Source organism: Apostichopus japonicus, chromosome 4 (assembly GCF_037975245.1).
Source record: "Apostichopus japonicus isolate 1M-3 chromosome 4, ASM3797524v1, whole genome shotgun sequence".
Taxonomy (NCBI): domain Eukaryota; kingdom Metazoa; phylum Echinodermata; class Holothuroidea; order Aspidochirotida; family Stichopodidae; genus Apostichopus; species Apostichopus japonicus.
Genome location: NC_092564.1, coordinates 19,810,119 through 19,837,366, shown reverse-complemented (window position 1 = coordinate 19,837,366; position 27,248 = coordinate 19,810,119). Strand labels below are relative to the sequence as shown.

Genomic DNA, 27,248 nt, shown 5'->3' with positions numbered 1-27,248 from the left:
ATATGTTGCCTTGGTCTGAGGTTGACAGGTTAGGAGCTGACGAAATGTCAGAATGTGAGGGTCCGCAGGCACCATACTTGCCTATATTTGTGGACCCATATATTAACCCTGTTGTGTAGGGGCTGCAGAGGTTATTTGAGGTCAGATGCTTGTAGGAACAAATGGCGAATGTTCACACCTGCATACTGAGCCATACTCGATGTGTGATCAAACTTTGGATTGCATGGTGAGATCCCTGATAGGAACCAATAACGATGCTGGAACCTGTAACATCTTAATAGATAATGGGCGAAAACGAGAAGGACAAGAAAGGAGTCGGGGGTCATGCACACATTAATTCAACAAATGTAGGTTCTATTGATAGGGTTAGGCATAATATCGACAGCATGTGGTTCATATCCTCTGCAAAATTCTGCGCCTTGTTAAAATCATTACCTCAAAAATAGCAATTTCTGGAGATATCTTCAGATCGAATTTAGCATCAAATGTGGCAGCATTTTGCATCCAGCCCATTCTCCGTATGCGTAAATTTTCCAAAGGGGAGGGGGCAGTGGCGGCGGAACCGGGGGCTTGGGGGGCTCAGCCCTCCCCCTCAATGAAAAAGTTGAGGGGGCAAATGCATGATAGGCCCCCTCAATATTTACCAAGGCTCCGAAACGTGCATCTACCCATTTTTCAATGCATACTTGTCGATCTGTCCGATGCACACGTAAACTATATAGGTGTAATAATTTTAGTAAATGCTGGGGGCACGTCCCCTGGCTATAGACCACATTGTCACCCCAACCGCGTCTTCACGCCCCGTGAAAAGTGGAAGCAGTGAGTGTGAGTACCGGTAAGCGCAACACAACTTCGTCTTAGGCCAATGGCTTGCTTCATTTCAGCCAGTTCTCCAACATCCCCTTACTACACTCAAAAACGTCTTTGCGAGTACACTACGAGTAATAGCTACTCTCTTAAAACACCATCGAATATACAAATTACAATGTTTTGACAGACTTTTACGTGCAATTTGAGAAATTGTAGGCTTGAGACCCATATTTTAGGGCTAGGTATTCGCAGCATAAAACACTCGGGAGGTGCCGTTTCCGGCCATCTGGGGGTTTGAAAAACCCAAAATTTTCTTGTACGCTCCGCGCCAACCGATGGTGGCGCTCCGCTTAGATAGTTTCTACACATTAGCCCCCCCCCCCCCAATAATTTCCCGTTCCGCCGCTCCTGGAAGGGAACCCCCTCCCCTTAGACCCCCCCCCAAGACGGCGACCCGTATCCACCTAAGTGCCCCCATCAAATGCTGGTGGCCCCCCTGTGCCCCCCAGACTGAAAAGTCTGGTGACGTAATGCACGCATGTATATAAAAGGTGTCATATCTGGATAAAATATAAAAAATATTCGGAAACTAGTCGATACTTGTGGATCCTAAACTATATTATTATTCTTTAAGTTCCTAAACCTTTGATACTTGGGAAGAAAGATACAGCTTGTCAATCAATTTCATATTGTAAAGTTTATTAATGTGCGTGATCGTATACATAATTTAGTGACATTCGCTTAACAGACCAAGTCAGTGATATAATTATTTCAGCTCGAACCACACTTTGATCTCACAATATTCTCAATTCAATTGATCTAATGAGTTAATAATGGCAAATATACGACGTTATAAAAACAATAGAATCATTTGACACCAATGGCAGCTCTATTAATGAATTATGAATGCGGTGTCCTATTCGTAGTAATCATTTAATACAGAGAAACAGTTACGTGAGTTAGTTAATATATGTTTTATGATATCGTCTCTTTGCTAAGGGTTTAAATTTGGACTTTGGACACGGTACTGCAAAGTCACCATATATTTTAGAACCGCAAAGTCACTCACGACACCTATCCCTTTCCTGTATAAGCGCTTCGCCATTCTTGACTATATTTAGACCGAATATTCAAGCGAAGCGATGTTGCAAAAATTTCAATCTTTTAAAGTCGCAAACATGTTTTACATCAGGTTCACCTTGGTAGCAATTTGTCTGCTATTTACATCTGCGAAGGCAACTGATATTACTGTGGACGTGGAACAAGGAACACTGCTGGGCAACACGGAGGACTTCGTAGAAAATGAATATATCAACGTGTCTATGAAAATTGACATATTCAAGGTAAGCGCTAATATGGTGTGCATTTACCCTCAATATTATTTAAGTCGCCTGAAAGCAAGCTGGTTTTCATTAATGTAACACTCTACGCCTGCAGGCAATATATATTGGTAACATGCATGCCGAGTCCAACACCCCTCCCCACCCCCCCCCCCTATTTGAAAATGCGCCTTTTAATACCACTGCCACTGCAGTTTCATTGCCTCAGTCATTTTATTTGGCTCTTGTGGTAGATCACTAGAAGTTTGAGTTGAGGAAGCTACTTTTCCAAGTTCGTTTCCTTTGCTAGGCTAGGTGAATTGATTACGTAAAACACAGGCTAATGTTTCAGACTTATGACGGTGGAAGGCGCAGAAGTGACCAGTGGCGAAAAATGAACGTCAGTGTACTAAAGGGCTGATTTCCTATCCCGCCCCCCCCCCACACACAAACACGCGCACAGCCGACCAGGCCTTACTGGCTAAGTTTGAGAGTGCTTCCTCTCTCTAATACTTACGCTACAAGAGTATAGGAACTTGTATGAAAATGCTGCAGCTCTCGGTGGCTTTACTGCCTCGTTACGTCATGAGAAGGGAAATGCAGCGGAACAGATGAATTTTATGCCGTAGATGATTCGTATGTATACGAGTATTGCACTAATTACGCAATGCCCAATTACCACCTAGTAGAGAGAAAGAGTATCAAACTCAATATAATTCAGTTATTGATGGCTTAAAACTCGGATATGTGATCAGACGAAATCCTGTCGCAATGTCGTAATTGGGGCGGGCGGGGGGGGGGGGGGGGGAGGGGCATTTCGTGAGCGTCATTGTACCATTTTACTCCAAGTAATTGTACTGAGAGGTTAAACATTTGGACGATTTTGAATAAATATTATTAGTTTTAATATAAAGCACTATTTGACTAATGAAGCAGCTAATTAGTCGAATACATAAATATGGAAACATAATATTTATACACAGTCAAAGGTACTTAAAAAAAATTACATTTATTGACCCTTTGTACTCGGTGCATGCATATGTGTTGCACAGTTGCACGACATCGTCCACTGAAAATCTCACAAACAACACTCATTTACGCATACAGGCAAAATAACACCCTGTTATAGAAATAATGCTATTTGTGTCAATAACTTAAATTATGAATCTTTTAACTTTCTGCTTCCTTTTCTTTTCGTTCAGGGCGTTCCATACGCAGAGCCTCCCAAACGATTCATGCCTCCAGAACCCAAGCAGAGCTGGGAAGGGACATTTAATGCTACTTCTTTCTCAGATTGGTGCCCACAATATCTCAATCCATCGTTTTTCAACATATCTTCCCCTCAGAGTGAGGATTGTCTTTATCTTAACATTTATGCACCCAACGGGTTGGTAAGAAGCGTTTTCTCTTTGTTTATTCATGTTTTCATTTCTTTTTTATTCAATTTGCAGTCATGCGAAGAAAAAATTCAGTTAAAATGCGGGTCACAATTCTAAATGTCTGTTTTGGATTTCTAGATATTAGCCTTTGCCCTCCCCACCCCCACCCCACCCCCATTCAAAAATTCAATGTCTTGGCCGCTCGATTCAATGTTTAATGACCTTGGTCCACACATAACTCGACAGAACAGAGAAAGCATAACTAAGGGCACAAGTGGTGTAGAAATTCATTAGTATATTGATGCCGAATATCATAAAGTATAGGTCTTTTATTGGGGTTATCAGTCATACTGAATCCAGTCTCTATTGGACTCATAGTTTTAATGAATGACTCCCCCCCCCCCCCCTTCTTCTTTAAACACTAGTAGTGGCAGTTACAATCGCTCGACCTATCACCTTTTGAACGAACTTTGTTATGAATCATTTGGCAAATAAAGAAATATTTCATATTTAATACAATCATTCATAAATGTTCACTAATTTAATTTGCATGTTGGAGATGCGTGGATTGGATTGGATTTATACATAAGCCCGGCATGCAATGTTCACTGTGATTGAGCCCATATTAAGTATTTTATGCCCTTCCTATAATTGTGATTCTAAATGATCAGTCGTAAATTGTTCTTTACACGACAATCACTTTACGTCACCAGACGGAAAAGGTCCCTGTGATGGTGTTTATTCACGGTGGTGGATTTACCATAGGTTCATCTATGTATCTCGACTATAGTGGCACACCATTGGCGGCCGTGGGAAACATTGTCGTAGTTACCATCAACTACAGAGTGGGCGCCCTCGGATTCCTTGATACCGGTTAGTAACATTTTCCGTACAGGCATGGGCGAAAAATAGAGGGTGTAATTAAGGGCGATTCTCTGATTGTTTTTTGTTTTATTTTGTTTTATACATTCTACCTATATGATCCGAGTTGTAAGTTGTCAGGATTGGAACAGGAGAAACTTGCTTTGTGCACAATGACTAAATCACAAAAATACGAACAAAGACTTCCAGCCATATGCTAAGGTGATATCTGATCTGTTGTGTTTTTGTCTGTGTCTGTGTATGTGTGTTACCGAGTATATACCGTAATCAACGAATATGAGTGAAGTCTGAATGGCTATTAAAATTAATATTCATAAGGCTGCAAAGTTCGAATAGTGAAAATATATATATATATATATGCCTTCAACTTTCTGTTCACAGGTGACGCCGCCTCTCCAGGAAATTTTGGGCTACTTGATCAAGTCGAAGCTCTGAAATGGATCAACCAGAATATCGAAGGTAATGGAGATGCTTGTTTGTAGATATACAATGTTAAAGAAAAATTGCTTTGAAGATTAGATACTATGATCGGTATTGCTAGATAGTCACATATTTCTATAACGATTGAAATTGGGATCTTTTGTAAGTCAGAAAGAAAAAAAAAAGATTCTTTAACTTCACTTAATCGCCGCGTGACATGCACTGTATGCCGTTCAAGAATACGTAATGCTATAGAAAATTCATGTGAAGCTTTTTCATGTTGGTTCTCAGTCACTTTCTTTCCGAAATGCCTATTTCATACATTCGTCCAGCCCTGATGCCCCCTCCCTTCGTTCTCATCTGTTAAAAAAAGGAAATCTTGGACTTTTTTTCGTTTGGGGTGCATTAGGGGAGGGGGGGTATTCAGAAAATACGTATATCCTAGATGTTAACAACGATACATTAATATTTTATTTCTCAAGCGTTTGGTGGTGATAGCTCAAGGATTACCATCTTTGGTGAAAGTGCAGGAGGAGCGAGTGTTGACTTACTTGTAATTTCCAAGAAAAGTCGTGACCTATTTCAACAAGCTATTACCGAGGTAAATATCCTTAGCCTACATTTGTATTTATTCCCTCACTTATTTTGACGACTTTCTTCTTAAGAATGGAGAAATGAGAGAGAAAGTGGTTGGAATGAATATTACGATGTAGGCTATGTATTGTGTGGTGTTGGATAATTAATCAACTTTATTATTATTTTTAACAGCTATGATAACTGAGGTCTGTCAATATAGAGACTGAAATTTGCAAGCCTACATTTTACTCCAACCAGCTTGACTTTTATATTGGAACCCGATTTTTGTATTTTTCTTCTGACGTAATCTGGGGAGCATGTATTGATTTGTTTTAAATGGAGTAATCCTGCCTTTAAAATACCCCTCCCCCCCCCCCCCCACATTGAAGAACGGGTTATAATACATGTCATTGGGTATCTAATTGTATTTGACTCAAATTGTCGATAGTCTGCACCTTTAAATGAAATTATATCTGAAAAGTGTTTATCACGACGTAGAAGTGTACATATGGTATTTGTTTGTCAATATGAATCATCGACCAACGTAAAGGTAACATCATCATCATTCATAATTGTCAATATTTAGACAGTCTCTATGTACTCCGGTGTTGAGTGTCGATCAAGTTGTGTCGTGGCTTCGTGCCTATAGGCACGAGGCCACCAGGTACATATCTCTTAGGCTATACTTTACTTTAAAAGAGTATTTATCACTTTGAGGACTTATTAACATTTTGAGAAAACAAGGGGGTCAGGATCTTGCTTTCTAATTGGGGAGGTTAATAAAACTGACACATGACTCGTCCACATTTGAAAGAGTATTACGCAAGCGCGAAAAGATGACGTTGATTGTTTGCAAATTAACAAGTTATATAAAAGTACCATAAAGTGAGCCCACCTTTATACTGTCATCGCTCTTTGTTTATGCACGAGGGAAAGTAACCGGAGATCTCGAGTCACGTGTTACCCATGCATGAGCATTCAATCTACAAGCTTGATCGCCCTTCCCAGGGTCAGGATCATCCCCAAAAAAAGGGAGATCCCCTTTCGGTGTCAGATTCCCCTTGCTGGTGTTAAATGTGAAGAAAACTGAAGAAAGGAGGAAGTTATATATGATCGGTTGGATACCCACAAGATATGGCGAATGAGATGAACAGTAGCCTCCACAGTGTAGGGCATGCACATTTTGCATGGTGTGCGAATTTGCGTACGTGTTAACGCACATCGACCAGCGTTTCGGAATTGTTATGATAGTTTTTTTTCTTCAAGTAAATCAACAATGGGAACAGGCGCGTAGCCAGGAATTAGCCAAGGGAGAGGCGAAACTGTAGATTCGGCATTGCAAACTATCTAAGCGTAGCGCCACCATGCTTGGCGCGAAGCGTACAAGAAAATTTTGGCTGAAAATGCCTCCCAGATCGCTGGAAATGGCACTTCCAGGCCTTGTAAAGTTGCATCTTAGCATTTTCTCTTTTGAAAATACTAGCGATATCATAAAACATTAAAAAAATATATATATGCTCAAGGGGGGGGGGGCGGCTGCCCCCTTCTCCCCCCCCCCGCCCCTTGGCTACGCGCCTGAATGGGAAACCGACAGGGAACAAAACCCTATATCATTGCTTCTCTTATTGCCTTGTTCTTTTAAAAATATTTTCTGTAAACTAAAAACATTTTTTATCATTTTGATATCCTTTTTGTCACAGAGTGGAACAGCACTATGTCCATGGGCTTATACGGAGCTTGCAGAGGCCATCAAAGTTGACATGGCGTTTAATTTAGGAAACGCGGTTGGCTGTAATACGATGGATACGCAAGAACTGGTCGAATGTTTAAAACAAGTTGATGCAGAAGAACTTGAAAAGATCGTGGCGACTGTGAGCGACTTTTAACTCTTTATGTATGCAACTTGACGAAAGATGTCTCACTTAAACTAGTCTTCTTACAAACGCTTTTTTTTTTAAAATCAGAATTGATATTATATAGGCTGCTATAGGGGCTCTATACACTGACTTCATGCAGATTTACAGGAGTTTAATTAAAGGGACTAAATCCGTGGTACAATGAGGAACATCGATTGATGGTACAAAACAAAATTTAAGTGAAAAAAAAAAACCCACTGTCCTGTCTGTGTGAACAGACAAGTGTTCAAAGCCACGACTACAATCTAAGTAAATATTCTGAAATTGTTAAACCAGTATTTGACAAGAGTCATGTAGATTTTGAGACATCGTGGCCAATTTAGTATGATTTAACAATGTGGGGTGGGGGGGGGGGGGCGAGGGTTCGATCACTGAAAAAAATTATTGTAAGTGACACGGTATAGTGACTTCATCATTTACTGACAGTTTTAATGTTTATAACTAGCCATTTCGTTTATTTGACATGACAGAATTTTATTCGAATGGGTCCGACGATAGATGGCGTCTTTCTTGATGACTCTCCTCTGAGGTTAACAGACCGTGGGGACTTTAAACATTGTCCGATGATTCTGGGTTTTAACAAGGATGAAGGGACTGCCTTCTTTCTTATTGACAATCCAGACCTCCTCTACGCTGACAAAGCCCCATTCGTCGACAAAGCATATTTTGATAGGGTAAGGTCACCAAATATGCCAATACAGTGTGCATGAAACCCTATTGTAAGAAGCTGGAAATTCTTTTTTTTAAGTCACCAGCCTCCAGTATATACATGTACGATAAAGAGAGACAACTAATGGTCACTGAAATCACTCTCAGCCTTCAATAAGCATCTATAATTCCAACAGTGAAAGAACTTCTTTCAGGAAGACAGTTAATTGTCGTTAAAATTAAGCCGCTTTGTATGACTATTATTGCACATTTATGAGTCAATAAGGAGCCAGGCAAATTATTCCGCTCAAATGTATGTGAATATATATATAAATTTATATATATATATATATACATGTGTGTGTATTCCAAAGTGTTACATCATTGCGTGTATTTGCATGGTGTGACTTGTACTCGTTCATGCGTGACGAGCGCATGCGCAGCTAAAACCATTTGACGGTATATTATCTGGATTTAAAGGTAATAGGTCGTCTCGATATTGTAGCGTATGTTGCACACACTACGGTTGTTCTTTTAACTCTGCACTAGAAAATAAATGTAGATTGTATGTAAATTACGAGTGATTGTCACTTGACCTATATTATTCGACACATCCTTTAATGGACCAGCTTTATCAATTTGATATTTATTTGTTGTTCCATGCATGTAAGAGTTGTGAAGATCATTTTTCCATTATTTCTTTGAACCTCTCACCCAAGTGTTTATGTTCTTTTCATTACATGCATATTTCAGTCTGTGACCACTTCGCTTCTAGTTACCAACGGGGTTTCCCCTAAGATAGTGGAGGACGCAGTCAAACAGCAATACGTTCCCTGGGAATATGCAGATAACGAAGATTTTGATTATTTCGAGTATTTTAACCCAATTTATGGCGACGAGGCGTTCAGTTGCCCGACAGTCAAAACGGCACGTGCACATGCAATGATGACGTCAGAACCTCTTTTCCTTTACTTGATGACGATTGCGCCAACTGTGTAAGACTTATTGACGTGACATCGTCTGTTGTGATTTTTATTTTTGCCTGTTTGAGTAATTGTATATATTTCGTATGTAGCTAACTGACACACATGAAGATCAATCCCTCCGGTCACTAAACGGGGGCAGTCTTGTGGTATTGATGAAACTTGTCAAATTCGATAGATTGAAAGGATATATATCACATTTCCGGCCAAAATTATACTCCCATGCATGCACCCATCACAATATTGTCTACCTTTACCGTGCGAATATATATATATTGCTATACGCTATAAATATATACTGTTCTTTTAGGTCTACATATGGTGACCACGGCAAAGGTCCAAAATGGCTTGGCGCTGCCCACGCAGAAGAACTACAATACGTGTTTGGCTATCCATTTATTCCAGAGATGCTTACCGTACATGGTATCATGTCAGATGAAGAGAAGGAAGTTTCCGTCAAGTTCATGAAATTCTGGACGAATTTTGCCAAATCTGGGTAAATTGAACTTCAATCCAAACCATAGGATCAACCCACACACCCCCCCCCCCGCTCTCCCTTTCCTCTCAGACATGACCTCATGTGTTTCCAACAGTCTTCTCTTTAGTGTTAACACATTAGACCTTCTTAATTTAAATCCCTTGTCTCGCCCACAGGCTCTCCTTAATCCCTCCTCTCTTCGCCATCTATGCCAACAGTTGTTTGCGAAAGGGAATAAACGGGGTACATGTCGAAATGTTACAATGATATAGTTTCAATAGCAATTTTCAGGAAAATGGTTAATTGTTCAGTTAATAGCTTAACAATTTGCAACAAAATGACAAATAAGTGAGGAATTCAACATTTTCCTTCAAAGTATCAACTATAACAAATAATGATAAATTGCAGCAAAATTGCAGGAAAAAAAAGGATCTTAAACATGTCAACAACACCCTTCACGTTTGACTTATTTGAGTCCTAAAGCAAATTTCGTTCAATCTTCTCTTAACAGGAAAATGTGAAACCGCAAATGCCTGGTTTTCTTTGAATTTGTTTTCATCATGATTTGAAAACAAGTTTGAATACCTCAAAGTTTAATAAAGCGAAAACAAATATTCTTACATTTAACCTTTCTTTCACGTATGCCCGTCCTTTTGTTTCTTCTTCAATGTATAAAGTGACCCAAGCCGTTCCAACTCTTCATCTTCCCCTGGTGAAGGGGAATGGGCGTGGCCAACCTTCACCATACCAGAGTTGCATTACAAGGAACTGTCATTTGAAATGAAGGTCGACAGAGGTTTAAAAGCAGACGAATGCAACTTCTGGAACGAGTTTGAACCAGAGCTACAAAGCTTTGTAGGTGAGTTATTTTTTAACAGGTATATGTATAAGGAGATAAATTATATAGATATTTTCGTGGACTATTTCAGGTGCATAGTACTAGTAGCACTACGGTATGTATTCGAGATGACATGTTAGTACGCATTTCATTTTAGTTGGGTTGACTTGGGTTTAATTAGTGATATAGAACTGTTATGTTATTTAAGAAAATTAACCCAAAATATGCATGGGCACGACAACCAAACACGTTCATCGTATATAGTGATGCACTGTCCACCCAGTTCCCTTAGATTGAGACTGGTATAATGAAATCATCATGATTCATTTAAAAGTATGATGGAAGCCGGTTAGTATTGCACTGTACTATACACGGCCAAGATGAGGGGGGGGGGGGCTAGACAGACAATCTCCCTAGATGTCAATGCAATTTCAAAAAGCGTACAAAATGGTATTCGCCTATTATGAACTTCTGAACATGAAACTTATGTAATCACATTAAAGGTGCTTTCATACTAAAAGTCAAAGCTTTGACTGCCTACTGAATTGATGAACAAAGTCCAATTATATAATCTTCATCACAGCAATAATTAAGAACAGTGGTTCTGAAGGGACAAACGAGTTGTAAACTCACCGTGTTAGTATATTACACGAAATCACACCGTGCTAGTTTATAACACGACATCACACCGTGTTGGTTTATAACACGACACCACACCGTGTTGGTATATAACACGACATCACACCGTGTTAGTATATAACACGACATCAAATCGTATATATATAAAACACGACATCACAACATATGTCAAAATGACATGTTAGCGTAATTTGGCAATTCAAATAAATCATTTCGTTGACGTGTTGCTATGTTCAGAATGTAAAACAGTCACTGGGTATTTTTGACGTGTTGTCAAGATAAGTATGAAACAGCAGATTGACAAATTCGTCTAGATATCAACAGATATATCATATTGTTTCATCTTATTTTAACCCCTCAGCTTCAATGGATCAGTCCGAGCTGGAATGGCGGGAAGAATTCTCCGGATGGCAAGATGACCTGGAAGAATGGAGAATGTCTTTCTCCGATTATCAAAATGAACCAACCTGTGAAACATAGTTGACTTCTCTTTTCACAAATGTGTAGAATAATTCATACTCATAAAAACTTGAACGACAGTTGATTTCGCGCCCATCTTAGAAGTTAGAAATTCAACGTTTTCGAAAGAATTGTTCGACTTTATATTGTCTCTATCACCAGTAAGTTCTCAAGAAGGCATATGCGATATAATGATATAAATGCCTTCGACACTTTACATAGATCAGTTATGAGAGTAACTGTAGCGTTATTAGCTCTTTTTAAGCTTAGTTTTGTATACATTTGTTTATAACCGTCTTATCAAAAGGGCGCTATTGCAAATTAATGTCGATTTTCGTAGAGTAGTAGGCCTATATACATACCTTTATTGCAACGTTAAAAGAAAGATAACACTGAAAGCTTTATCGTATCAGGAGGTGGTTAAACAGGGAGCACAATTTACATTCTTCCACTCTCCATTCTCAATAGCTCATACTAGTGGCATGAACCAAAGAGATATCTGACCGGGTGCATAGCCCCCCTCCCCACCTTCTCCCCAAAAATATATCTGGTCCTCAATGCTGAATATCACCAAATAGTCTACTCAAAAGGTAAACCCCAACTTGCACTCCAAAGTACGCTATGAAAGAAGGCATCAATGCTGCCATGCAGCGACAAACAGTTTTCAAAGATCAAACTTCAATTCCCCGAGATGATTAGCGTCATGCATGCAGGCTATATCCCATCGACTGCAGGCTATATCCCATCGACTGCAGGCTATATCCCATCGACTGCAGGCTATATCCCACCGACTGCAGGCTATATCCCACCGACTGCAGGCTATATCCCACCGACTGCAGGCTATATCCCATCGACTGCAGGCTATATCCCACCGACTGCAGGCTATATTCCACCGACTGCAGGCTATATCCCACCGGCTAAAATATCTTCGCTGAGGCCACTGCCGTAAGTTCATGCTACTTGCAGAAATCAACAACATGTACCGGTAAATGTATATGCCTAGCTTCTAATCATTTCTCCCTCCGAATATATTCGAGAAGCCGCAATAAATATGTTTACATTTTTCAACTACTGAATATTTTATTACTGCCCTAATTCTGTTTCTGTGCTTTTTATAGTTGGCCCATACGTTCTATGGTCTACTAATATTAGCAATTTGCCAGATTTGTATACGAGAAAAAAGGAAAGAATATTATCACCGTTTGTGTCTTTTTCTTTTGCCGTCTTTCGTGTAGCCTGAGAATATTTTCAAGTTGTAAGGACCGCAAGAAAAACCACTTTCCATGAAAGAAAATTCGCCACAAAAAAAAAACGTCCAAATGGTCTCTTTATTTTTTGTTTCAGGTTTGAAGCATTTTGCATCTTCTAATTATTTATCAACATTTTATGAAAATTTATAAAAGAATTAATAAGCGTATTACATGCATGAAAAGGTTGCCGCATAGTTATACATAATAAAAAGCAATGAAGATATAAATTCAGCATAAATAGCGAAAAGTACAAACATATTGTATGATTACTAAATGACGACACTTACATACATTGAGATTCATTCTCTGTTATCAGATATACCGTTTGTAAGTACACTAAGTTAGTACAAGACGGGGTAAGAATTACTATTACATGTATGATAGGTTTACGACAATGCGTTCGTCTGCTCAATAGCGAAATTTACTTACGTTTTTTTCTTGTCCAGAGCAGCAATGGATAAATTTAGTCGGTGCAAAAGCTTAGTATAGTATATTATTAAATACAGTGTGCGTGCGCATACGTAAGAGCGTAATCCAGCTGCACATGCACATTAGCGTATACATTTGAAGAAAAGTTATCCTAGATGTATAGAGTTTTGGCGCGAAAACCAAACGATGTTCACTACACTGATCCACTCTAATCCCCACGACAACGCGATTGTAACGTTGTATGTCCAATGCTGTGTCACATTTCCGTTGAAAAGTATATATCCTATAAATACCATAAAGTGTTCCAGCTTGGGTCGAGATGTCCATTACCGTCACATTGATCGCAATGTTGTAAGTGAGCCAAGGGCTGAGAGAACGGCAGCTCAAGTATATCATACATGAAACAATGATTGATTTGACTCAGTTACTCTACCACTTAAACGGGTCCATTTATGGTTGAAAATCTTTTTCCATAAATAATCAAGACGTTAAGGTCAACAAGAACTAAATCAAAATTATGAATGACTAAAATTGATCTCAACGGACGTTTTGGAAGGTAAATACCCCTCAGATTTTCTATGAAATAAATACCAAAATATTTTCCCGTGGAAACTTTTACATTTCAATAAATTTTCTATACTTGGGGAACAAAGAGGGGTGTGGGGGGGGGGACTGCTCGACAAGGGCGGCGGAAGCACTTTTAATCTGGGGGGGGCACCGACGTCAGGGGCACTTTGGAGAAATTTGATTGGACTGATGCAGCCTGATATTAAGTCCCCTTTATAACTCTTATTGTATTATCTTATTTGCGTTTACACATCACTCCATCAACGCACCCCCCCCCCCCCTCTCAACGAAAAAATGCATACTAGCACTGCAATATCCAATGTGCAAATTGGGAAACAAGGAACAAGTTTTCTTTGGAGTCAAAATGATGTGAAATCATGCTAATTGCTAAAGTAGGAATCTGCCGAATTAGAGTTTATTTCTTGTTAAGAGCTTAACAATTTTTTTCCATTCGAAACAGCTTTGAGAAACTCATTCATAGTCAGGGGCGTAGCCAGGATTTGCAAAGTTGTAGACACGACTACCTGGGCGGAGCGCCACCATCGGCTGGTGCGGAGCGTACAAGAAAATTTTTGGTTTTACAAACCCCCCAGATGGCAGGAAACGGCCCTTCCCGAATGTTCATTCTGGTTCCATGGCCTCTTGCTAACTTGAGACACCTCATTCAATATCACTTTTAAACCCCCAAAACCCAACTTCTGATACTTGTAGATACAAAGATAAGCCAGAAATGTCTTTGATACAACTATAGCCATTAGCCAGTAATTGTCTTTGATACAACTTTAGCTAGTAAACGTTTATCGAAAAGGCTGTTTTGGAACTTGGAACGCCGATCGTTAAACAACAGGCAACAAAGTGCTGCAGCTCTATACATATAAAGTCTGTTAATCAACAATAGGCTTATTTGACTGTGGAATGTTTCTCAACTGAAATTTTATCTGCGTAAAAGGGTTCTTAACTAGATGTTAAAAAACTGACAAGATCGGATCCTAGTCTTTTTCGGCGGGTAGAGTGTTGAATGAAACGGCACGCGATAGAAATGACAGCCTAGATGACAGAAGAATAGGTCACCTAATTTAGCCATATTGATCAAAATGTGGCAATTGCTTAGCAAAAGCAAGAGAAAAAAACTGAATGAAAGTTAGAACTTAACAGTACAATAGTAATTGGGTTGAGGCGACGGAACTAGACATTGTTTTTGTATACTAGGAAATGCCATAACAAATCAGAAAGAACACTTGACTATGTGCATTCAAGTCTCTTTTCTATAAAATAACTTTATTCACTCCCAGATTGTTATAGCTTTCCTGTCAATGTAGGCTGCCAATAACTACCTACGCTAGGCCTAACTGTGACTTGTGAGGCCCATTCTGCTGCCTGGGCCTATACCCTTTTGCACTCTGGTTAACTTGACATTTGATTTACTGTACTATTATTTTACTTTACAGTTCATTTGTTATCTAACTTAGAGGAAAGCATTCTTTCATCAGCCTTAGACAACCCCCTCAAAACAAGACTAATTTGGGGCCAACATTACAGTTGCCTTCGTACTCAACATAGGTCTAGCCTAATAATAATAACAATATAATACTAGTATTTGTCTAGCACTCTTCTGCAACGTTAGGCCTAGGCTAGTTTACAATCACGGCCTAGGCCTAGCCTAACTTAAGTTTACTTGTATAAATTAAAAACACCTTATATAATTTCTTGAGTTAGCAGTGTCTTACACTTAAGTCATGCAAAATAAATTCGGACTAATTCCCAGTCAATTTTTCATTTTTTCTTTCACTTTAATTAAATATCCGGTCACAAGATTTCGAAGAACTGCTTGATTTGTTCATATTTTCTCGTTGCTAACGAACTGCTAAGGAAGCTTCGTTAGTGTCACTTCTGTGGAACGCCAAAATGTCAAAAAGTGTTACCTTTGGGGAAACTGTACAGATTGCACAGTGGTAGGGCCTATACCGTATTAATAATAATAATCAGGTAGTTATTTTTATGATGCTTAAGTGACCACGAATGTGGGAGAAGCCCGCAAGGACTATTGGTTTACACCTTTCACCTTGGGTGGCTTCCAATTCAACATTTTAACTCAAATTTGGAATCTTTTCAATTTAGAAAGTCGTTTCAGATGGGAAAACCGTAGATTGCTCTTTGTTGAAAAACCCACCTTACTATGACCATGGAGGTTTTACCTCCATACTTTGACCCGGCCGGCGATCGGACTCCGAACCTCCCGATTGCTAAGCCTCATAGCTTCAAATGCCACCGCCTTTATCCACTCGACCACAGCACCGGTATTTATCAAATGATCTTTGTGTAACTGCTCTCACCAGGAAGCTGCGCCTTGGACCTCCCCGGAAATCTTCATTAGGGAAACTTTACAATTAAGTGAACTTGAAATTCATAATACATCGATGAACATATATATCGCGCACGTAATGCACGCAGATATTTAAAAAGTGTTATATCTGGATGAAATATAAAAAATATTCGGAAACTAGTCGATACTTGTGGATCCTAAACTATATTATGATACTTTATAGTCCTAAACCTTTCATACTTGGGAAGAAAGATACAGCGTGTCAATCAATTTCATTTTGTAAAGTTTATTAATGTGCGTGATCGTATACATAATTTAGTGACGTGCGCTTTACAGACCAAGTCAGTGATATAATTATTTCAGCTCGAACCACCCTTTGATCTCACAATATTCTTATCTCAATTCAATTGATCTAATTAGTTAATAATGGCAAATATACGACGTCATGAAAAACAATAGAATCATTTGACACCAATGGCAGCTTTATTAATGAATTATGAAAGCGGTGTCCTATTCGTATTAACCAATTTGACACAGAGAAACAGTTAGGTGAGTTAGTTAATATATGTTTTATGATATCGTCTCTTTGCTAAGTGTGAAAATTTGGACTTCGGTCTCGTCGGCACGGTACTGCAAAATCACCATATATTTTAGAACCGGAAAGTCACTCACGACACCTGTCCCTTTCCTGTATACGCGCTTCGCCATTCTTGACTATTTTTAGACCGTATATTCAAGCGATGTTGCAAAAATTTCATTCTTTTAAAGTTGCAAACATGTTTTACCTCAGGTTCACCTTGGTAGCAATTGTTCTGTTATTTACATCTGTGAAGGCAACTGATGTTATTGTGGACGTGGAACAAGGAGCACTGCGGGGCACCACGGAGGACTTCGTAGAAAATGAATATATCAACGTGTCTATGAAAATTGACGTATTCAAGGTAAGTGCTAATCGGGTATGCATTTACCCTCAATATTATTTAAGTCTCCTGAAAGCAAGCTTTCATTAATGTAACACTCTACGCCTGCAGGCAATATATATTGTTAACATGCATGCCGCGTCCAACCCAACCCCCCCCCCCCATTTGAAAATGCGCCTTTAAATACCACTGCCATTGCAGTTCCCTTGCCTCAGGCATTTTATTTGGCTCTTGTGGTAGATCACTGGAAATTTGAGCTGAGGAAGCTACTTTTCCAAGCTCTTTTCCTTTGCTTGGTGAATTGATTACTTAACACACAGGCTAATGTTCCAGACTTATAACCGTGGAATGTGCAGAAGTGACCAGTGGCGAAAAATGAACGTTAGTGTACTGAAGGGCGGATTTCCTATGCGCCCCACCCCCCCCCCCCACAGACACACGCACACAGCCTACCAGTCCTTACTGGCTAAATTTGAGAGTTCTTCCTCTCTCTAGTACTTACGCTAAAAGAGTATAGGAACTTGTCTGAAAATGCTGCAGCTCTCGTTGGCTTCTTCCGCCTAGCCACGTCACGAGAGGGGAAATTCAGCGGAATAGATTAATTTTATGCCGTAGATGATTCGTATGTATACGAGTATTGCACTAATTACGCAATGCCCAGTTACCACCTAGTAGAGAGAAAGAGTATCAAACTCAATATAATTCAGTTATTGATGGCTTAAAACTCGGATATGTGATCAGACGAAATCCTGTCAATGAAATTGCAATATCGTAATTGGGGAGGGGGGGGGGGTGGGTCATTTCGTAATTGTCACTCTACCATTTTACTCCAAGTAATTACGGAGAGGTTAAACATTTGGACGATTTTGAATAAATATGATTAGTTTTAATATAAAGCACTATTTGACTTATGAAACGGCTAATTAGTCGAGTGCATACTATATAGAAACACTATATTTATACACAGTAAAAGGTACTTAATTAAACTCCCTGAGTTTTGATACATTTCTGACCCTTTGTACTCGGTACATGCATGTGTTGCACAACTGCACGGCATCGTCCACTGAACATCTGAAAAACAACACTCATTTACGCATACAGGCAAAGTAACACCATGTTATAGAAATAATGCTATTTGTGTCAATAACTTAAATTATGAATCTTTTAACTTTCTGCTTCCTTTTCTTTTCGTTCAGGGCGTTCCATACGCAGAGCCTCCTAAAAGATTCATGCCTCCAGAACCCAAGCAGAGCTGGGAAGGGATTTTTAATGCTACTACTTTTTCAGATTGGTGCCCACAATATCTCGATCCATTTTTTTTCAACATATCTTCCCCTCAGAGTGAGGATTGTCTTTATCTTAACATTTATGCACCCAACGGGTTGGTAAGAAGCGTTTTCTCTTTGTTTATTCATGTTTTCATTTCTTTTTCTTCAATTTGCAGTCATGCGAAGAAAATATCAGTTTAAATGCGGGTCACAATTCTAAATGTCTGTTTTGGATTTCTAGATATTAGCCTTTGACCTCCCCAACCCCACCCACCCCCATTCAAAAATTCAATGTCTTGGCCGCTGGATTCAATGTTTAATGACCTTGGTCCACACATAACTCGACAGAACAGAGAAGAAAAAAATAAGGTCACAAGTGGTGTAGAAATTCATTAGTATATTGATATCGAATATCATAGTAGGTCTTTCATTGGAGTTATGAGTCATACTGAATCCAGTCACTATTTGAGTCATATTTTTTAAAGAAAGATGCTCCCCCCCCCCACCCCACCCCTTCTTCTTTAAACACTAGAAGTGGCAGTTACAATGCCCCGACCGATAATCTTTTTAACAAACTGTATTATAATTCATTTGGCAAATGAAACAAATTTCATATTTATTACAATCATTCATAAATGTTAACTAATTTTATTGCATGTTGGAGATGCGTGGATTGGATAAATTTATACATACGCCCGGCATGCAATGTTAACTGTGATTGAGCCCATATTAAGTATTTTATGCCCTTCCTAATTGTGATTCTAAATGATCAGTCGTAAATTGTTCTTTACACGACAATCACTTTACGTCACCAGACGGAAAAAGTCCCAGTGATGGTGTTTATCACGGTGGTGGATTTACCATAGGTTCATCTATGTATCTCGACTATAGTGGCACACCATTGGCGGCCGTGGGAAACATTGTCGTTGTTACCATCAACTACAGAGTGGGCGCCCTCGGATTCCTTGATACCGGTGAGTAGTAACGTTTTCCGCACACAGCATGGGTGTATGTGTGTTACCGAGTAAATACCGTAATCAACAAAGTTGGATTCTAAATATGAATGAAGTCTGAATGGCTATTAAAAATTAATATTCATAAGGCTGCAAAGTTAGAATAGTGAATATATATATATATATATATATATATATATATATATATATATATATATATATATATATATATATATATATATATATTTATATACTTCGAACTTTCTGTTTCAGGTGACGGCGCCTCTCCAGGAAATTTTGGGCTACTTGATCAAGTCGAAGCTCTGAAATGGATCAACCAAAATATCGAAGGTAATGGAGATGCTTGTTTGTAGATATACAATGTTAAAGAAAAATTGCTTTGAAGATTAGATACTATATGATCGGTATTGCTAGATAGTCACGTATTTCTATAACGATTGAAATCGGGATCTTTTGTAAGTCAGAAAGAAAAAAAAAAGATTCTTTAACTTTACTTAATCGCCGCGTGACATGCATATGCCGTTCAAGAATACTTTAATGCTAGTAAATTCATGTGAAGCTTTTTCATGTTGGTTCTCAGTCACTTTCTTTCTGAAATGCCTATTTCATACATTCGTCCAGCCCTGATGCCCCCTCCCTTCTTTCTCATCTGTTAAAAGAAAAGGAAATCTTGGACTTTTTTCGTTTGGGGTGTATGAGGGGGGGGGGTATTCAGAAAATAGGTATATCCTAGATGTTAACAACGATACATTAATATTTTATTTCTCAAGCGTTTGGTGGTGATAGCTCAAGGATTACCATCTTTGGTGAAAGTGCAGGAGGAGCGAGTGTTGACTTACTTGTAATTTCCAAGCAAAGTCGTGACCTATTTCAACAAGCTATTACCGAGGTAAATATCCTTAGCCTACATTTTTTATTTATTCCCTCACTTATTTTGACGACTTTCTTCTTAGGAATGGAGAAATGAGAGAGAAAGTGGTTGGAATGATTATCACATGTAGGCTATGTATTGTGTGGTGTTGAATAATTGATCGACTTTTTTTACAGCTATGATAACTGAGGTCTGTCAATAGAGACTGAAATTTGCAAGCCTACTTTTAGTCCAACCAGCTTGACTTTTAAATTGGAACGGATTTTTGTTTCTTTTGACGTAAATCTGGGGAGCATGTATTGATTTGTTTTAAATGGAGTAATCCTGCCTTTAAAATACCCCACCCCCCCCCCCCCCTCATTGAAGAACGGGTTATAATACATGTCATTGGGTATCTAATTGTATTTGACTCAAATTGTCAATAGTCTGCCCCTTTAAATGAAATTATATCTGAAAAAGTGTTTATCACGACGTAGAAGTGTACATATGTGGTATTTGTTTGTCAAGATATGACTTTATCATCGACCAACGTAAAGGTAACATCATCATCATCCATAATTGTCAATATTTAGACAGTCTCTATGTACTCCGGTGTTGAGTGTCGATCAAGTTGTGTCGTGGCTTCGTGCCTATAGGCACGAAGCCACCAGGTACATATCTCTTAGGCTATACTTTACTTTAAAAGAGTATTTATCACTTTGAGGACTTATTCACATTTTGAGAAAACAAGGGGGTCAGGATCTTGCTTTCTCATTGGGGAGGTTAATAAAACTGACACATGACTCGTCCACATTTGAAAGAGTATTACGCAAGCGCGAAAAGATGACGTTGATTGTTTGCAAATTAACAAGTTATATAAAAGTACCATAAATTGCGCCCACCTTTATACTGTCATCGCTCTTTGTTTATGCACGAGGGAAAGTAACCGGAGATCTCGAGTCACGTGTTACCATGCATTCATGAGCATTCAATCTACAAGCTTGATCACCCTTCCCAGGGTCAGGATCATCCCCCAAAAAAGGGAGATCCCCCTTTCGGTGTCAGATTCCCCTTGCTGGTGTCAAATGTGAAGAAAACTGAAGAAAGGAGGAAGTTATAATAATCGGTTGGATACCCACAAGATATGGCGAAGAAATGAATAGTAGCCTCCATAGTGTAGGGCATGCACATTTTGCATGGTGTGCGAATTTGCGTACGTGTTAACGCACATCGACCAGCGTTTCGGAATTGTTATGATAGTTTTTTTTCTTCAAGTAAATCAACAATGGGAACAGGCGCGTAGCCAGGAATTAGCCAAGGGAGGGGCGAAACTGTAGATTCGGCATTGCAAACTATCTAAGCGTAGCGCCACCATGCTTGGCGCGAAGCGTACAAGAAAATTTTGGCTGAAAATGCCTCCCAGATCGCTGGAAATGGCACTTCCAGGCCTTGTAAAGTTGCATCTTAGCATTTTCTCTTTTGAAAATACTAGCGATATCATAAAACATTAAAAAAAAAATATATGTTCAAGGGGGGGCGGCTGCCCCCTTCGCCCCCCCCCCCCCCCTTTGCTACGCGCCTGAATGGGAAACCGACAGGGAACAAAACCCTATATCATTGCTTCTCTTATTGCCTTGTTCTTTTAAACATATTTTCTGTAAACTAAAAACATTTTTTATCATTTCGATATCCTTTTTGTCACAGAGTGGAACAGCACTATGTCCATGGGCTTATACGGAGCTTGCAGAGGCCATCAAAGTTGACATGGCGTTTAATTTAGGAAACGCGGTTGGCTGTAATACGATGGATACGCAAGAACTGGTCGAATGTTTAAAACAAGTTGATGCAGAAGAACTTGAAAAGATCGTGGCGACTGTGAGCGACTTTTAACTCTTTATGTATGCAACTTGACGAAAGATGTCTCACTTAAACTAGTCTTCTTACAAACGCTTTTTTTTTAAAATAAGAATTGATGTTATATAGGCTGCTATAGGGGCTCTACACACTGACTTCATGCAGATTTACAGGAGTTTAATTAAAGGGACTAAATCCGTGATACAATGAGGAACATCGATTGATGGTACAAAACAAAATATAAGTGAAAAAAAAACCACTGTCCTGTCTGTGTGAACAGACAAGTGTTCAAAGCCACGACTACAATCCAAGTTAATATTCTGAAATTGTTAAACCAGTATTTGACAAGAGTCATGTAGATTTTGAGACATCGTGGCCAATTTAGTATGATTTAACATTGTGGGGGAGGGGGGGGGGAGGGTTCGATCACTGCAAGAAAATATTGTTAGTGACACGGTATAGTGGCTTTATCATTTACTGACAGTTGTAATGTTTAAAACTAACCATTTCGTTTATTTGACATGACAGAATTTTATTCGAATGGGTCCGACCATTGATGGCGTCTTTCTTGATGACTCTCCTCTGAGGTTAACAGACCGTGGGGACTTTAAGCATTGTCCAATGATTCTGGGTTTTAACAAGGATGAAGGGAGTATCTTACATCTTGTTGACAATCCCGACCTCCTCTACGCTGACGAAGCCCCTTTCGTCGACAAAGCATTATTTGACAGGGTAAGGTCAGCAAATATGTAAATATAGTGCATACAACCCTATCGTAAAAAGCTTGATTTTTTAAGTCACCAGTTTTACTCCAGTATATACATGTACGATATAGACAGTCATCTAATGGTCACTGCACTCACTCTCAGCCTTCAATAAGCATCTATAATTCCAACCGTAAAAGAATTCTTTCAGGAAGACAGTTAAATTCCGTTAAAATTAAGCCGCTTTATATGACGATCATTGCACATTAATGAGTCGATAAGGAGCCAGACAAATTATTCGGCGGAAATGTATGTATATTATATATATATATATATATATATATATATATATGTATATAATTTACATACATTTCCGCCGAATAATTTATAAATAAAATATATATATATATATGTACGTGTGTGTGTATTCCAATGTGTTACATCATTGCGTGTATTTGCATCGTGTGATTTGTACTCGCTCATGCATGACGTGCACATGCCCAGCTAAAACCCTCTGCCGGTATATTTTCTGGATTTAAAGGTAATAGGTCGTCTCGATATTGTCGCGTATGTTGCACACACTACAGTTTTCTTTGAACTCTGCACTAGAAAATAAATGTAGATTGTATGTCAATTACGAGTGATTGTCTCTTGACCTATATTATTCGATACAGTCTTTAATGGACCAGCTTTATCAGTTTGATATTTATTTGTTATTCCATGCATTTAAGAGTTGTGAAGATCGTTTTTCCATTATTTCATTCATTATCTCACCCAAGTATTATGTTCTTTTCATTACATGTACATTTCAGTATGTGACCACTTCGCTTCTAATCACCAACGGGGCTTCCCCTAAAATAGTGGAGGACGCCGTCAAACAGCAATACGTTCCCTGGGAATATGCAGATGACGAAGATTTGGATTATTTCGAGTATTTTAACCCAATTTATGGCGACGAGGCGTTCAGTTGCCCGACAGTCAAAACGGCACGTGCACATGCAATGATGACGTCAGAACCTCTTTTCCTTTACTTGATGACGATTGCGCCAACTGTGTAAGACTTATTGACGTGACATCGTCTGTTGTTATTTTTATTTTTGTCTGATTGAGTAATTGTATATATTTCGTATGTAGCTAACTGACACACATGAAGATCAATCCCTCCGGTCACTAAACGGGGGCAGTCTTGTGGTATTGATGGAACTTGTCAAATTCGATAGATTGAAAGGGTATATCACATTTCCGGCAAAAGTTATACTCCCATTCATGCACCCATCACAATATTGTCTATACCTTTACCGTGCGAATATATATATTGCTGTACGCTTTATATATACTGTTCTTTTAGGTCTGTATATGGTGACCACGGCAAAGGTCCAAAATGGCTTGGCGCTGCCCACGCAGAAGAACTACAATACGTGTTTGGCTATCCATTTATTCCAGAGATGCTTACCGTACATGGTATCATGTCAGATGAAGAGAAGGAAGTTTCCGTCAAGTTCATGAAATTCTGGACCAATTTTGCCAAATCTGGGTAAATTGAACTTAAATCCAATCCATAGGACCCCCCCCCCCTCTCCGCCCAACCCCATTCTCCACTCTCCCTTACCTCTCAAACATGACCTCATGCATGTGTTTCCAACAGTCTTCTCTCTAGTGTTAACATATTAGCCCTTCTTAATTTGAATCCCTTGTCCCTGACCACCTCTCCTTAATCCCCTCCTATCTTTGTCATCTATGCCACCAGATACTTGCGAAAGGGAGTATATGGGGTACCGTATGTGTCGAAATGTTACAATGATATAGTTTCAATAGCAATTTGCAGCAAAATGGTTAATTGTTCAGTTAATATCGGAACAATTTGCAACAAAAGTTCAAATGAGTGAAGAATTCGACATTTTGCAGCACAATATCAAAATATAACAAATAATGATAAATTGCAGAAAATTTGCAGGAAGAAACAAATAGGATCTTTAACATGTCAACAGCACCCTTCACGTTGGACTTATTTGAGTCCTAAAGCAAATTTCGTTCAATCTTCTCTTCACAGGAAAATGTGAAACCGCAAATGCCTGATTTTCTTTGAATTTGTTTTCATCATGATTTGAAAACAAGTTTGGTTACATCAAAGTTTAATAAAGCGAGAATAATATTCTTACATTTAACCTTTCTTTCACGTATGCCCGTCCTTTTGTTTCTTCTTCAATGTATAAAGTGACCCAAGCCGTCCCGACGCTTCATCTTCCCCTGGTGAAGGGGAATGGGCGTGGCCAAACTTCACCATACCAGAGTTGAATTACAAGGAACTGTCATTTGAAATGAAGGTCGACAGAGGTTTAAAAGCAGACGAATGCAACTTCTGGAACGAGTTTGAACCAGAGCTACAAAGCTTTGTAGGTGAGTTATTTTTTAACAGATATATGAATAAGGAGATAAATTATATAGATATTTTCGTGGACTATTTCAGGTGCATAGTACTAGTAGCACTACGGTATGTATTCGAGATGACATGTTAGTACGCATTTCGTTTTAGTTGGGTTGACTTGGGTTTAATTAGTGATATAGAACTGTTATGTTATTTAAGAAAATTAACCCAAAATATGCATGGGCACGACAACCAAACACGTTCATCGTATAGTGATGCACTGTCCACCCAGTTCCCTTAGATTGAGACTGGTATAATGAAATCATCACGATTCATTTAAAAGTATGATGGAAGCCGGTTAGTATTGCACTGTACTATACACGGCCAAGATAAGGAGGAGGGGCGGCTAGACAGACAATCTCCCTAGATGTCAATGCAATTTCAAAAAAGCGTACAAAATGGTATTCGCCTATTATGAACATCTGAACATGAAACTTATGTAATCACATTAAAGGTGCTTTCATACTAAAATTCAAAGCTTTGACTGCCTACTGAATTGATGAACAAAGTCCAATTATGTAATCTTCATCACAGCAATAATTAAGAACAGTGGTTCTGAAGGGACAAACGAGTTGTAAACTCACCGTGTTAGTATATTACACGACATATAGGCCTACGGTGTTAGTATATTACACGACATCACACCGTGTTAGTTTATAACACGACATCACACCGTGTTGGTATATAACACGACACCACACCTTGTTGGTATATAACACGACATCACACCGTGTTAGTATATAAGTATATAACACGACATCACATCGCATGTGAGTATAAAACACGACATCACAAGATATGTCAAAATGACATGTAAGCGTAACTGGGCATTTCAAATAAATCATTTCGTTGACGTGTTGCTATGTTCAGAATGTAAAACAGTCACTGGGTATTCTTGACGTGTTGTCAAGATAAGTATGAAACAGCAGATTGACAAATTTAGATATACATATATATAATATATATATATATATATATACATACATATATATATATATATATATATATATATATATATTTTTATATATATATATATATATATATATATATATATATATATATATATATATATATATATATATATATATATATATATATATATATATATATATATATATATATATATATATATATATAATCAACAGATATGTCATATTGTTTCCTGTTATTTTAATCCCCCAGCTTCAATGGATCAGTCCGAGCTGGAATGGCGGGAAGAATTCTCCGGATGGCAAGATGACCTGGAAGAATGGAGAATGTCGTTCTCCGATTATCAAAATGAACCAACCTGTGAAACATAGTTGATTTCTTCTTTCACAAATGTGTAGAATATAGAATAATTCATTCTCATAAAAACTTGAACGGCCCTTGATTTCGCGCCCATATCTTAGAAGTTAGAAATTCAACCTTTACGAAAGAATTGTTCGACTTTAATTTGTCTCTATCACCAGTAAGTTCTCAAGAAGGCATGCGATATAATGATATAAACGCCTTCGACACTTTACATGAGATCAATTATGAGAATAACTGTAGCGTTATTAGCTTTTATTAAGTTTAGTTTTGAATAGATTTTTTTTAACCGTCTTATCAAAAGGGCGCTATTGCAAATTTTGTAGCGTAGTATATACATACCTTTATTGCAACGTTAAAAGGAAGATAGTGCTGAAAGCATTATCATATCAAGAGGTGGTTAAACCGGGAGCACAGTTTGCACTCTTCCAGGCTCTCCATTCTAAAATGCTTACCAGTGGTATAAACCAAAGAGATATCTGACCGGGTGCATAGCCCCCCCCCCACCCCTCCCCAAAAAATGTATCTGGTCCTCAATGCTGAATATCACCAAATAGTACTCAAAAGGTGAACCCCAACTTGTACTCTAAAGTACGCTATGAAAGAAAGGCATCAATGCTGTCAGCGACAAACATTTTTCAAAGATCAAACTTCAATTCCCCGAGATGATCAGCGTCATGCATGCAGGCTATATTCCACCGGCTAAACTATCTTCGCTGCGGCCACTGCCGTAAGTAACCCCTCTTCATGCTATACTTGCAGAAATCAACAACATGTAAATGTATATAGGCCTAGCTTCTATCCATTTTCTCCCTCCGAATATATTCGAGAAGCCGCAATAAATATGGCTAAATTTGTCAACGATTGCATATATTACTGCAAGTTATTTTTCTGTTCTTTTCATAGTTGGCCCATACGTTCTATATTATGCTACATTAGCGATATTTGCCTGATTTTTATACGAGAAAAGGCAAAGAGGGAATGTCTGATATAACTCTATATATCATTTAGTGTCATCTCAGCCTCAGCCGAAAATAAGTTATGCCA

At 38.7% G+C, this 27,248-nt stretch overlaps 2 protein-coding genes across 7 annotated transcripts in view; one reads left to right on the top strand and one right to left on the bottom strand.

The window, feature by feature from the left end:
• Nucleotides 1-15,411, bottom strand: part of LOC139966745 (dynein axonemal heavy chain 10-like) — an 85,486-nt gene extending 70,075 nt beyond the window's left edge. For 2 of the 3 annotated variants that reach the window (XM_071970069.1, XM_071970074.1), the window contains exon 1: nt 15,321-15,411. The gene's annotated coding sequence lies outside the window, so the exon portion shown is untranslated. Of the gene's footprint in view, nt 1-15,287 lie in introns of all 3 variants that reach the window. The other variant, XM_071970071.1, reaches the window with a different exon arrangement.
• LOC139966747 (cholinesterase-like) lies at nt 1,865-27,070 on the top strand. 4 transcript variants are annotated; one of them, XR_011792738.1, is made up of 12 exons: nt 1,865-2,153; nt 3,332-3,520; nt 4,222-4,381; nt 4,772-4,849; nt 5,293-5,411; nt 7,087-7,257; nt 7,773-7,976; nt 8,704-8,945; nt 9,244-9,429; nt 10,089-10,270; nt 11,250-12,165; nt 12,250-12,542. XR_011792738.1 is itself a non-coding variant. In XM_071970077.1 (11 exons), exons 1-11 carry the CDS (start codon nt 1,953-1,955, stop codon nt 11,366-11,368), a joined length of 1,851 nt encoding a protein of 616 aa, XP_071826178.1. In that variant the 5' UTR covers nt 1,865-1,952; the 3' UTR covers nt 11,369-12,542. The 4 variants fall into 4 exon arrangements, 3 of the variants coding, with proteins under 3 accessions (XP_071826178.1, XP_071826177.1, XP_071826179.1); XM_071970077.1 differs by having other exon boundaries at nt 11,250-12,542; XM_071970076.1 differs by lacking the exons at nt 10,089-10,270; nt 11,250-12,165; nt 12,250-12,542 and adding exons at nt 24,702-24,883; nt 26,094-27,070 and having other exon boundaries at nt 1,873-2,153.
• The last annotated feature ends 178 nt before the right edge of the window (nt 27,071-27,248 follow it).